Source organism: Procambarus clarkii, chromosome 10 (genome assembly GCF_040958095.1).
Source record: "Procambarus clarkii isolate CNS0578487 chromosome 10, FALCON_Pclarkii_2.0, whole genome shotgun sequence".
NCBI lineage: Eukaryota > Metazoa > Arthropoda > Malacostraca > Decapoda > Cambaridae > Procambarus > Procambarus clarkii.
In genome coordinates, this window is record NC_091159.1 from 45,073,509 (window position 1) to 45,087,902 (window position 14,394).

At 44.0% G+C, this 14,394-nt stretch overlaps 1 protein-coding gene across 2 annotated transcripts in view; it reads right to left on the minus strand.

Moving 5' to 3' along the window:
• Positions 1 to 254: 254 nt before the first annotated feature.
• Positions 255 to 14,394, minus strand: part of LOC123747632 (lysosomal alpha-glucosidase) — a gene marked incomplete at its 3' end in the record, with an annotated part of 38,648 nt that continues 24,508 nt past the window's right edge. For both annotated transcript variants that reach the window (XM_069321966.1, XM_069321967.1), the window contains 3 exon segments: positions 255 to 475; positions 1,477 to 2,400; positions 6,527 to 6,695. In XM_069321966.1, coding sequence (XP_069178067.1) covers positions 364 to 475; positions 1,477 to 2,400; positions 6,527 to 6,695 — 1,205 coding nt within the window.

Genomic DNA, 14,394 nt, shown 5'->3' on the forward strand with positions numbered 1-14,394 from the left:
AAGTGTCTTGAACAGTGTAGATAGTCCCAGTTTCTCTCACTGTATTAAATAATCGACGGCTGGAAGGAAAACCGACCAAGAGCATTACGGGGCTCACCATAGCCCGTGCTACATGGACACTTCGGCTCTGAGTAGCTAAATCTAAAACAACAACAACAACAACCAAGAGCTAGAGCTCGACCCTAAAAATCACATTAACGTGACTACTTTTAAATAAAGCAGAAACACGGAAAGAGTTCCTCCTTCACCCCCACCTTCAGGAGGAAGTCGCGCGAGGCATTGAAGGCAGCGCTGCCGACGGGGACGAAGGGGTACTGAACGAGAAGGAACCTCCGTCCGGCCTTCTTTACTTCACGGATCCTCTTAAGCGTGGTGTCCGCCAGGGGCCCGTAGGAGTCCGGGATAGTTGAGGCGGGTATCGATGCAGTCACTCTCGTAGGGGATCTGCAGTGTCTCCATCATGTCCACGACGGCGCTGAGTGAGAGAGAGAGACACGAGGTGGTTACAGTCCATCAAGTTCAAGTTCAAGTATGTTTATTTAGACAAAAAAAAATTACATCTCAAAGGGATAGAGTACCATAGGCTATTTCTACCCCCCCCCCCCCTTTCCCCTTACTAGTGTCCAGGGGGAGGTGGTTGAGAGCACTTGGCAGGGACATGAGGATAATTAAGGATTTAGGCTAGATACAAGGGGGAGGAATGGTGTCCAATCACTTGGAGGGTCGGGGATGGAACGCCGACCTGTAAGAAGCGGGGCACTTATAATCAGTCCACACCTAGTTCATACACTTCAAGTAAGTTCACTTCTAGTAAGGCTAGTGATCCAGTCATGAAAAGTCCACTTCCTTTTAGTCCATTTCTAGATACAGTAAATACACAGAGACGTACACACAGAAATCACAATAGGGTGATGCATCAAATGAACAAATCCACAAGGGCCGTGACGAGGATTCGAACCTGCCTCCGAAAGCATCGGACGCAGGTTCGATATATTTATTATATAATATATATATCGAACTATAATTATATATTATATTATATATATATATATATATATATATATATATATATATATATATATATATATATATATATATATATATATATATATATATATATATATATATATATATATACATTCACTAAATTAGACCGAAAATTACGTATATCAGGCCTAACATTGTTTAAATGTTGAACTACAGCACAATATTGCTTATATTAGGCCTGGTAAAGGTTAGGGCTAATTTTATATATCTTTTTTTGCCCTTAAAAAAATATACAAATCAAGTATTTATTTGTGCTGTTGTCCATATGTTGATGGTCTGTCCTGATAGTCGCTGTGTCCTGTGGAGCGTGGTTGATGAAGTGATTACTAGTGCTCTGATGGGGTGATTACTCGCTAATACTGTGACAAGGTAGTTACTCGTACTATGATAAGGTAGTTACTCTTACTGTGACAAGGTAGTTATACTCACTCGTACTCAGTGTCGTTGGAGGTGGTCCTACAGAGGTGGTAACCTAGGGCCCAATATGGCGGGAAGGCGGGTCGTCCCACCATGTTAGTATACTGTCGACTGATGTCACGGGGCGCTGGTCCGGCCATCACCCTCAGGTCCAGCGTGCCGGTCACCGCCCTGAAGACCACAGCGGGGATGGGCACGAAGTCGATCTCGACTGGACCGGAGTTCTTGAGGTAAACACCGAACATCTTCCCAGTTTTCTCGAAGTTCATGAAGAATGGGTGGGAGCCGTAGGTGGATCCGTTGCCAACTTCTCCCTCGCGGTTATAGAATGAGAGTCGCTCGCGCTTGACGAAATCCGGCGACAGACTGTACGTATTTCTCTTTCGCAGTCCGTAGAGATGATAGGTGGGGATTTTGCTGCTGATTTCCATGTATTTCTCGCCGTAGATGAGAGGACCGAACACCGTTTCCATCACGGTCTCGTTGGTCGAGACGCGGATGATTGTGATGTTGAAATCTCCTCCCTCGTGTTCCTCGACCACGACTTCCAACTGGTGGTCGCTGCCGGCCTCTGGTACGAAGTCGTCTTTGCTGAAGGTGTCGTTCTCGGGGCTCCACAGCAGGATTCTCACCACGTCGTTGCCCTGACGCTGAAGCTTCACCTGCAGCGGCCATGCCGGAGTCCCAATATTGGTCTTGCTTCTTAGGGAGCTGAGTTCGATGATTAGCTCCACGTCGTCGCCCATCCTTCGGGTGATCGGGTAGGAGGGCTCCAGGGTCGCGTTCTGCTCCGAGACCACGATGTAGTCGTACTCGGAGGGCACGGAGTGGAAGCACTTAGGGGCGTACGTGTCACTTTCAAACTGCAAGTCGTAGCAGCAGCCAAGGGCGTGGCAGGTGTCCTCTCTAAGCACTTCGCCAGGCACGCACGGGAACCTGAAACACGTACATACCTATTAGACAACTTTTACCATGTACTTAGACAACAACAAATTTAATGTAAAAACCTTTCCAAAATCTTTACAAGACATTATATTAATAATATTATAATTACTTCACAGAGAAAGCTCATTAACGCGACATTTCAATGAACAAATCCAACAGAAGCGCTGATGAGGGTTCGAATCTCCGTGCTGGATCAATTCTTTTATCATGTCGTGATGCAGTTTACTACTAATAATAATAATTACTATTATTATTATAATTAATAAAAATAATAATAATAATGATATATGATTAATTACAGTGATCTCGCACACAGAATACAGACTGATACAGAAGTGCAAACGTGTCGCAAGAGTGAAACTTCTGATACAGAGCACCGAAGAGTAGGGGGAGGAGGATAGTCAGGTGTGAACACATGTACAAGGACACGTGTAGCTACACATGCGGCTGTAGATACAGTGAGAAGTGTAGGTGTAGTGACAGGTGTAGATACAGCAACAGGTGTAGATACAGCAACAGGTGTAGATACAGCAACAGGTGTTGATACAGCAACAGGTGTACATACAACAACAGGTGTACATACAACAACAGGTGTACATACAACAACAGGTGTACATACAACAACAGGTGTACATACAACAACAGGTGTACATACAACAACAGGTGTACATACAACAACAGGTGTACATACAGCAACAGGTGTAGATACAACAACAGGTGTACATACAGCAACAGGTGTAGATACAACAACAGGTGTAGATACAACAACAGGTGTAGATACAGCAACAGGTGTAGATACAGCAACAGGTGTAGATACAACAACAGGTGTACATACAACAACAGGTGTACATACAGCAACAGGTGTAGATACAACAACAGGTGTAGATACAACAACAGGTGTACATACAACAACAGATGCAGATACAGCAACAGGTGTAGATACAACAACAGGTGTACATACAACAACAGGTGTACATACAGCAACAGGTGTAGATACAACAACAGGTGTACATACAACAACAGGTGTACATACAACAACAGGTGTAGATACAACAACAGGTGTACATACAACAACAGGTGTAGATACAACAACAGGTGTAGACACAACAACAGGTGTACATACAACAACAGGTGTAGATACAACAACAGGTGTACATACAACAACAGGTGTGCATACAGCAACAGGTGTACATACAGCAACAGGTGTACATACAACAACAGGTGTACATACAACAACAGGTGTACATACAACAACAGGTGTACATACAACAACAGGTGTACATACAACAACAGGTGTACATACAACAACAGGTGTACTTACAGCAACAGGTGTACATACAACAACAGGTGTACATACAGCAACAGGTGTACATACAACAACAGGTGTACATACAACAACAGGTGTAGATACAACAACAGGTGTAGATACAGCAACAGGTGTACATACAACAACAGGTGTACATACAACAACAGGTGTACATACAACAACAGATGTACATACAGCAACAGGTGTACATACAGCAACAGGTGTACATACAACAACAGGTGTAGATACAGCAACAGGTGTAGATACAACAACAGGTGTAGATACAACAACAGGTGTACATACAACAACAGGTGTAGATACAGCAACAGGTGTAGATACAGCAACAGGTGTAGATACAACAACAGGTGTAGATACAGCAACAGGTGTAGATACAGCAACAGGTGTAGATACAACAACAGGTGTAGATACAACAACAGGTGTAGATACAGCAACAGGTGTAGATACAGCAACAGGTGTAGATACAACAACAGGTGTACATACAACAACAGGTGTAGATACAACAACAGGTGTAGATACAACAACAGGTGTACATACAGCAACAGGTGTAGATACAACAACAGGTGTACATACAACAACAGGTGTAGATACAACAACAGGTGTAGACACAGCAACAGGTGTAGATACAGCAACAGGTGTTGAGACACGAGTACAGGCTCACCAAACACCCCCATATCCCGGTCAACAGACTCTGCTGTATCGACTCCAAAGATGACACCATCTCATCAACTCATCAATTCGTCTACCGAGAGATCAGAGCGCCGCGACCCCCGACGCATCATCAAATGGAGAATCATCCCATAGGAGAATGTAACAAGGGGTTCGCTGGCTCGAGCCGGACTACTGGAAGGCAGTTGGTACAAATGTCAGGGTGAAGGGGTCAAGCCGGATGCACAGAGGAGTCGCCTTAATTGGTTGGGCAATAGCGAGGAGCAAATTAATTTCCCCAACTCCGAGCTGATGAGAGATCCAGCCAGACTGTAGTGCCTAGCGTCCAAACAGACCAAGATACGAACACGCTTGGGGACTGTGACTGCGTATGGAAATTGGAACAAACGTGGGGTCTGTAACTAAATATTGAAATTCGAACACACCGGAGTTCGGTGATGTTATATAAACAAAACAAAAAAAATGCGTGATTTAGAACGGAATTACAAGAATTAATGATTCTTGTGATTCCTCTCGGACGCAGGTTCGAAACCCTCATCACGGCCCTCGTGAATTTGTTCGAAATGACAAGAACGTGAGAAAATCTTGAATCGAACGATGGGATCGAACACCAGAGCCTGGGATGCTCACTACACTGAAAAGTCCAGAGACACAGGTTCAATCCCATCGTACAGCTTCAAGATGTTTCTTAAATGTGTTAATAAGGGAGAATATTTTGACTAATGGGTGTTCTTCGATGGGTTAATGGGAAGAAGAATATTTATGTTAAGGGTTCAATAAGGGTCAGTTGATACGATATTTTTTTCCCGGACATCTCACCGTGGGATGCTGGTACTCGTCTCTCATCATGTTGGAACTTAGCTCCAGGGCCAAGTCCTGGAACCGGTTAGGTTATTAGGCCTGAGACCGGGTACTGAAACCGGTTCCATGTGTATGAGATGTAATTTATTAGTAAATGTGTTGTGGTGTGGTGGTCTTCATGGTTAGCGTAATAGTTATCACGCTAACCATGCGTGATAACAACAGTTATCACGCTAGGTAAGATAGTTATCTTACCTAGATGACTAGTTAAGATTGGCAACGGCGTTTCATTCTGTTTACGTGACTCAGGTCTGATAATGGGGTTGTTCACCTTTGAAAATGCACATTAATGACACTATGTAAAAGACACATCGAACACTTTATGTAGGGCATACGTAAATCTGTGTATCTATGTATTTACGCATGTAGGTTAGCTTAGCATTTTAAAAGCACAGAATCACCTTCTGTGGTTGATTGTTCAAGAAACCCTTGAACTATATGTTTAACACATCTCTAACCCTGTCCATGGAGGACAGAAGAAAATGTATATATGCTGGTTAGCATTGTAAATATGTGGCCACGTTTGTGGTAGAAAATAATAATAAAAAAAATGGGATTGTCATTGACAAAGTCTTGAGTATCTTGTCTCAAACACTTCAATAAGTATAAGGTTTCGGTCACCTCTTAGATGCTTCATATTACAAAGTGTCTAGGAATCACTGAGACGTGTTTTACTCTAAGGTGGAGATTCTAGATTCTCTATTGCTTTTCCTCTTACAAGCAACCTTTTCTCAATGCTAAGCAATATGAATCTTATAATAAATTGGTTATGTTTTGAAGCTCGTATCTCAAAGCCCAAAACCTGCTTCAAAATGTTGTTGCAAGAACGTATGAGATGAGGTTATCAATCACGTAAAGCAGGCCAATATTTAGGACATGTAGCTTTCTGGTGGACCTATGTACAGGTAAACAACCGTTGCAATTGCTTATTTTGTCCAATATAACCTCTCTGAGATGTCTCACATCTAGCCATGGTCAGCTATGTGTATCATAGTAACTTACACACACAAGTTATAGACTACCTGTCTAAACTCACCTGTTCTATTTAGTTCCTGTGTTACACACGTGTTAATCCAGCGTAATTAGTCTTACCTTCACGACGTAATATGCAACCTGCCACACCTAATCATTCTTATCTGTAAAGCAAACATCGCTCCACCCAAGAACACTCCCACTCCTCCCCTGAACGGAATATACATGTTACTACACTTTAACCGTTGTCACTTCCACCAAACCACAGCTTCGACTCCTGCCTATTCTCACCTGTATGACACGTTCAAGGCACAGGTTCCTCGCATGTTGTTGACGGGCTGGTGGAAGGCGTAGGAGGCCAGGATGAAGGGCACGACCAGCCCCAGCAGGATACACAGTAACATGATATAGACCAACCTGACCTTGAAGTCGAACAGGGCGATATCCATGCAGGTCGGCTCTGTCCACGCCATAGAGAAAAAGAAACATCTCTTTAAACACAATTTCAAAACATCTTAATCTTCAAAAAAAGTTATTATAAACTTGAGTATACTAAGAGTGCTAAATCTTTCTTAATTTGGATTCGTCCAAAGACTGGTGGTCCTACATATAAATTTAATCTCAACCATTAAGTAAATCCGGTTTAGGAATAATCCTGACCATCACAGAGCTTGTTGATCGAGGAGTAAGTGGACACGTCACCTATAGATGAAATAAAACTTACGAAAAGACAATTGCAACATATTATTTACACTTGTAATAAGGACATAAAAATATTTCAATGAACCCAGAATCTTATGACCAGGACAGACAGGCTTACCGTAAGAAAATAACACTGACAAATATTATAGAAAGAACACTGAAAAATAAACGTTTCATCTCTAAATCATATCACACACCACTGGTCTTCAAGTGACATTCAAGGCAGGTAAACCTTCGCATCAATACACTCCAGGAATGTGTCCCCCTTAGGCTATGATCTAATTAGATAAAGATACTTATTATATCAATTTAACGAATCGTGGGCCTGCAGTCCTTCTGTCCAGCTACAGTCATCCTCCCTACACCACTGGCTCCAGTGCCTGCCTATCCTCTACGTCACGACGGATAGAACCTAACCTATCCTAATTTACATGCGGTGAAGAGACAATAACAATCACTATCATTTATTAAAGCTGGACAATAGCATTTTGTGGTGAGGAGGTGATGAGTGAGAGATGAGGTGAGAGAATTAAGTGAGGTGACATGACGTGAAAGTGAGGTGTGAGGGGAGGGAAGTGTGATGAGAAAAAGTGAGGTAAACACAGGTAAGGTAAAAGTAAACAATATAAAACATGAAATAAAATATAAAAAACACTAAGAAACGTAAACAGAGAAAGACAAGGGGGGAATAAATGCCTAAAGCAAATAGAGGTAAGAAAAAGAAATTGAACAGAGCCAACCAATTTTAAGACAAAGTGATTTGCCTTCCAGGAACTAATTGAAGGACTTTTCTTCAGACCTTCAACTACTGAAAGCTTAACAGAGCAGGTGCCTGGCGCCGACACCTGGTTATGGCTGTTAATTGGAGTGTTGACGAACCTTTCAACGCATTCATCGCTCGTGAAAAGCAGGATATGGTTCACGGTATGACATCTTTCACCTGATAAATGATGATTTTTTGATCTACGAAATTTGACATGTTTGACTTGTGATTTGAACTCTTTTTTTTTTTTTTTTTTTACTCTGGTGAGTATAGGAATAGACGACTGCTGATAGCTCTCAGTCTACTAACAGCCTTGTTAGTAGGCTGAGAGGTATCCCTTCCCATAACACCTCTCTGTCTGTCTGTCTGTCTGTCTGTCTGTCTGTCTCTCTCTCTCTCTCTCTCTCTCTCTCTCTCTCTCTCTCTCTCTCTCTCTCTCTCTCTCTCTCTCTCTCTCTCTCTCTCTCTCTCTCTCTCTCTCTCTCTCTCGGATAACCAAACAGCCCACGTGCTGTTCCTGTCGACAATATACAGATGAAAGACGCAGTTACACTTAATTCTTGCCAAACTTTCAGCAAGTTTCCGGAACCTAATTTCGACACAACTCCACTAAGGTCTGGAGGGTTGGGCTCCGCTATCAAACTTGTATGTCTGGAGAGGAAGCGTAATTAAGTTCGGATTGTGGGGCACTAACTTAGATAAGATAATGATCTTACTTCCTTTAGCATGGTGAGTTGTCGAATTAATATTGAAGTCACAATGTTAACGTAAGATTTAGCATTAACAAAAATAAAGAAGGAGGGATAGAGAGATATAAGGAAGGAAAAGGGAGAACTGAAGGTGAGAAAGGTAGAAAAATAGGACAAAGAATGTGCTAAGAAGGGACAGAGGGTGGGAAACAAATGTGAAGACTCAATATTTCTCATTATCTCACACGATCTGGGTGTATGTAAATGATCTGAATGAGAAAGTTCATACATTCATCCCTCTCAGAATTATTCGAAGCTGATACGACACGTGATTTGCATCAAGACATTTTCGAGCAATAAGGATATGCTGGGAGATGGCTAATAGACACCAACCCAGAAAAAATGTATGAATATTTTCAGGCATATAATGAACATTTAGAAAATCTTTCAGAGGTCCCTTTATGAAGCATGCCACCCCAGCTAGGGAACATATTTCACGTAAAGATACTAGAAATGGGGCAAAAGTGTACAATGCGACTGTACCAGAGCTGTGAGGATTGAAGCATAAGGAAAGGCCGAGGGAAGAGGGGGGCCTTTCGACACTTGAAAGAGTATAGGTATAACAAACAGACACACACACACACACACACACACACACACACACACACACACACACACACACACACACACACACACACACACACACACACACACACACACACATAACAGAAAGAGAGAGAGAGAGAGAGAGAAAGAGGGGGGCCTGATCCAATAAGTTGTGCGTGTTGGCCGTTCAAACAAGGCAAGCAAGCACAGTTTGGCAATCATTGACTAACGAGAAGCACAAACACTGTTACGATGCAAAACTTTCCGGGTTATCTGTTCAATGTGTTGGGTGGGAGTACTCTTAAATATCACCCGCAGCGTGTAGGGAGTGTGGGTATAAGTGCGGGTATAGGTGGGGTATAAGTGGGGTATAAGTGAGGTATAAGTGAGGTATAAGAGGGGGTATAAGTGGAGGGTATAAGAGGGGGTATAAGTGCGGGTATAGGTGGGATATAAGTGGGGTATAAGTGAGGTATAAGTGAGGTATAAGAGGAAGAGAAATAAGGGAATGTGTAATGGAGAGAGAGAGAGAGAGAGGGAAATAAGGGAGGAATATGGAGAAAAGAAGGAGATAAAGGGATAAAGAAGAATGTATAAAAGAAGATAGAGGGAGAGAAAAATAAGGAAGAGAGAGAGAGATGGGAAATGGAGATAGAAGGATAGGAGAGCAAAATGTGACTTTAGAAGGGTAAAGAGAGATAGGGAAGGAGCAAAATAAGGGGATAAATGACAGAGGTGAAAAGATAGAACAAGAAACGATAGTAAAGCAATAACAAGGCAAATAGAAGAAAAGCTGAGAAGAGAAGAAAGAGATGCAACAGAGAGAGAAATAGCAAGAGAGAAAAATAAAGAAACTAGGACAACGGGAGAAAGAAGAAGGGAAACAAATGGACAAATGGTGTTGAAGAGTGAATTGAAAGTGAAAAATTATTAAAAAAAAAAAATTACACACCCTCCTGCCTTCTCAACCCCCTCCCCCCTTTCTCTCCCCCCCCCCCTTCCTCGCTTCTCACAGACCCTTTTCTGCCCCTCTCTTATTTCCCCTTCACCTGCCGGCGCCGGCATATCGCTCGGGAAATAATTCTTGTCCCGGGAAATAATTCTTGTGCCGGGAAATAATTCTTGTGCCGGTGAAAAAGCATTATCATCCCCCGAAAACTGATTCATGGAGATAAGGGTTATCAGAGCCCCGGGGGCTATGTGGGGACGGGGTGTGTGTGTCATAGGTGTAGCCCTCAGTGCCACACCCAGGGCCACACCCAGGGCCACACCCAGGGCCACACCCAGGGCCACACCCAGTGCCACACCCAGTGCCACACCCAGGGCCACACCCAGGGCCACACCCAGGGTCACACCCAGGGCCACACCCAGTGCCACACCCAGGGCCACACCCAGGGCCACACCCAGGGCCACGTCCTCCTAATGGAACGTCGCTTTTCTGACGTATACGCAACTTGAAACCAGAAGTCGTCGAACTAGAACAATGTTAGCGGCTCGCGAAATTGACATTCAATTCCGTTTTCTGTTTTGGGTCCTCTGATCGGTTAGGACGAGGCCGCTTTAGTACGACAGTTTCTGGACGTTGGGGAGATGTTGGGAAGACGGGCTGGACTTGGTACTGCATCAGCAACTACGGTAGCTCCTATAACAAGGACTATCTTTTGTATATATATACGTCTATCTATTGTATATATATATACGTCTATCTATTGTATATATACGTCTATCTATTGTATATATATATACGTCTATCTATTGTATATATATACGTCTATCTATTGTATATATATATACGTCTAACACTCATTCAAGTTCTCCGTAAAATAGCTAATTCCCGCCCACTCTTGCCCCTTTGTATTAGAGCTAGATCTCTGTCCAGAGCTCTTCATTAGAGCTAGCTCTCTGTCCAGCGCTGTTCATTAGAACTAGCTCTCTGTCTAGTGCTCTTCAGTAGAGCTAGCTCTCTGTTAAGCGCTTTTCATTAGAGCTAGCTCTCTGTTCAGCACTCTCCAGTAGAGCTAGCTCTCTGACACACACTCTCCATTAGAGCAAGCTCTCTGTCCAGCACTCTCCAGTAGAGCTAGCTCTCTGTCCAGCACTCTCCAGCAGAGCTAGCTCTCAGTCCAGCACTCTCCATTAGAGCTAGCTCTCTGTCCAGCACTCTCCAGTAGAGCTAGCTCTCAGTCCAGCACTCTCCATTAGAGCTAACTCTCAGTCCAGCACTCTCCAGTAGAGCTAGCTCTCTGTCCAGCACTCTCCAGTAGAGCTAGCTCTCAGTCCAGCACTCTCCATTAGAGCTAGCTCTCTGACCAGCACTCTCCATTAGAGCTAGCTCTCTGTCCAGCACTCTCCATTAGAGCTAGCTCTCAGTCCAGCACTCTCCATTAGAGCTAGCTCTCTGACCAGCACTCTCCATTAGAGCTAACTCTCAGTCAAGCACTCTCCATTAGAGCTAACTCTCAGTCCAGCACTCTCCATTAGAGCAAGCTCTCAGTCCAGCACTTTCCATTAAAGCTAGCTCTCTGACCAGCACTCTCCATTAAAGCTAGCTCTCTGTCCAGCACTCTCCATTAGAGTTAGCTCTCTGTCCAGCACTCTCCATTAGAGCTAGCTCTCAGTCCAGCACTCTCCATTAGAGCTAGCTCTCTGACCAGCACTCTCCATTAGAGCTAGCTCTCTGTCCAGCACTCTCCATTAGAGCTAACTCTCAGTCCAGCACTCTCCATTAGAGCTAGCTCTCTGACCAGCACTCTCCATTAGAGTTAGCTCTCTGTCCAGCACTCTCCATTAGAGTTAGCTCTCTGTCCAGCACTCTCCATTAGAGCTAGCTCTCTGACCAGCACTCTCCATTAGAGTTAGCTCTCTGTCCAGCACTCTCCATTAGAGCTAGCTCTCTGTCCAGCACTCTCCATTAGAGCTAGCTCTCAGTCCAGCACTCTCCATTAGAGCTAGCTCTCTGTCCAGCACTCTCCATTAGAGCTAGCTCTCAGTCCAGCACTCTCCATTAGAGCTAGCTCTCTGACCAGCACTCTCCATTAGAGTTAGCTCTCTGTCCAGCACTCTCCATTAGAGCTAGATCTCTGTCCAGCACTCTCCATTAGAGTTAGCTCTCTGTCCAGCACTCTCCATTAGAGCTAGCTCTCTGACCAGCACTCTCCATTAGAGCTAGATCTCTGTCCAGCACTCTCCATTAGAGTTAGCTCTCTGTCCAGCACTCTCCATTAGAGCTAGCTCTCTGTCCAGCACTCTCCATTAGAGTTAGCTCTCTGTCCAGCACTCTCCATTAGAGCTAGCTCTCTGACCAGCACTCTCCATTAGAGCTAGATCTCTGTCCAGCACTCTCCATTAGAGTTAGCTCTCTGTCCAGCACTCTCCATTAGAGCTAGCTCTCTGTCCAGCACTCTCCATTAGAGTTAGCTCTCTGTCCAGCACTCTCCATTAGAGCTAGCTCTCTGACCAGCACTCTCCATTAGAGCTAACTCTCAGTCCAGCACTCTCCATTAGAGTTAGCTCTCTGTCCAGCACTCTCCATTAGAGCTAACTCTCAGTCCAGCACTCTCCATTAGAGTTAGCTCTCTGTCCAGCACTCTCCATTAGAGCTAGCTCTCTGACCAGCACTCTCCATTAGAGCTAGATCTCTGTCCAGCACTCTCCATTAGAGCTAGCTCTCTGACCAGCACTCTCCATTAGAGCTAGCTCTCTGTCCAGCACTCTCCAGTAGAGCTAGCTCTCTGTCCAGCACTCTCCAGTAGAACTAGCTCTCTGTCCAGCACTCTCCAGTAGAACTAGCTCTCTGTCCAGCACTCTCCAGTAGAGTTAGCTCTGTCCAGCACTCTCCATTAGAGCTAGCTCTCTGTCCAGCACTCTCCATTAGAGCTAGCTCTCTGTCCAGCACTCTCCATTAGAGCTAGCTCTCTGTCCAGCACTCTCCATTAGAGCTAGCTCTCTGTCCAGCACTCTCCATTAGAGCTAGCTCTCTGTCCAGCACTCTCCATTAGAGCTAGCTCTCTGTCCAGCACTCTCCATTAGAGCTAGCTCTCTGTCCAGCACTCTCCATTAGAGCTAGCTCTCTGTCCAGCACTCTCCAGTAGAGCTAGCTCTCTGTCCAGCACTCTCCATTAGAGCTAGCTCTCTGTCCAGCACTCTCCATTAGAGCTAACTCTCAGTCCAGCACTCTCCATTAGAGCTAGCTCTCTGTCCAGCACTCTCCAGTAGAGCTAGCTCTCTGTCCAGCACTCTCCATTAGAGCTAGCTCTCAGTCCAGCACTCTCCATTAGAGCTAGCTCTCAGTCAAGCACTCTCCATTAGAGCTAACTCTCAGTCCAGCACTCTCCATTAGAGCTAGCTCTCTGTCCAGCACTCTCCATTAGAGCTAGCTCTCTGTCCAGCACTCTCCATTAGAGCTAGCTCTCTGTCCAGCACTCCCCATTAGAGCTAGCTCTCTGTCCAGCACTCTCCATTAGAGCTAGCTCTCTGTCCAGCACTCTCCAGTAGAACTAGCTCTCTGACCAGCACTCTCCATTAGAGCTAGCTCTCAGTCCAGCACTCTCCATTAGAGCTTGCTCTCTGTCCAGCACTCTCCAGTAGAGCTAGCTCTCTGTCCAGCACTCTCCAGTAGAGCTAGCTCTCTGTCAAGTTAGTTTACCATTTAAGTCACCGCCGGTATAAACAAACGCCCTCTGGGTCGGTCTGAGTGTTAACACGAAGAAATCAGACGGAAATCAGACGCAGGTTCGAATCCTCGTCACGGCCCTTGTGGATTTGTTCAAAAGGTACATTCCTGCCTTTCAGGACGCATGGCTCCTTCTTAACCCTATTCTTCCTCCTTTTTATTCCTTCTAGGTTATATATATATATATATATATATATATATATATATATATATATATATATATATATATATATATATATATATATATGTCGTATCTAGTAGCCAGAACGCGCTTATCAGCCTACTATGCAAGGCCCGATTTGCCTAATAAGCCAAGTTTTCATGAATTAATTGTTTTTCGACTACCTAACCTACCGAACCTAACCTAACCTAACTTTTTCGGTTACCTAACTTATTAAGATAGGTTAGGTTAGGTTAGGTAGAGTTGGTTAGGTTCGGTCATATATCTACGTTAATTTTAACTCCAATAAAAAAAAATTGACCTCATACATAATGAAATGGGAAGCTTTATCATTTCATAAGAAAAAAATTTGAGAAAATATATTAATTCAGGAAAACTTGGCTTATTAGGTAAAACGGGCCTTGCATAGTAGGCCGAGTACGACGTTCTGGCTACTAGGTACAACATATATATATATATATATATATATATATATATATATATATATATAGAGAGAGAGAGAGAGAGAGAGAGAGAGAGAGAGAGAGAGAGAGAGAGAGAGAGAGA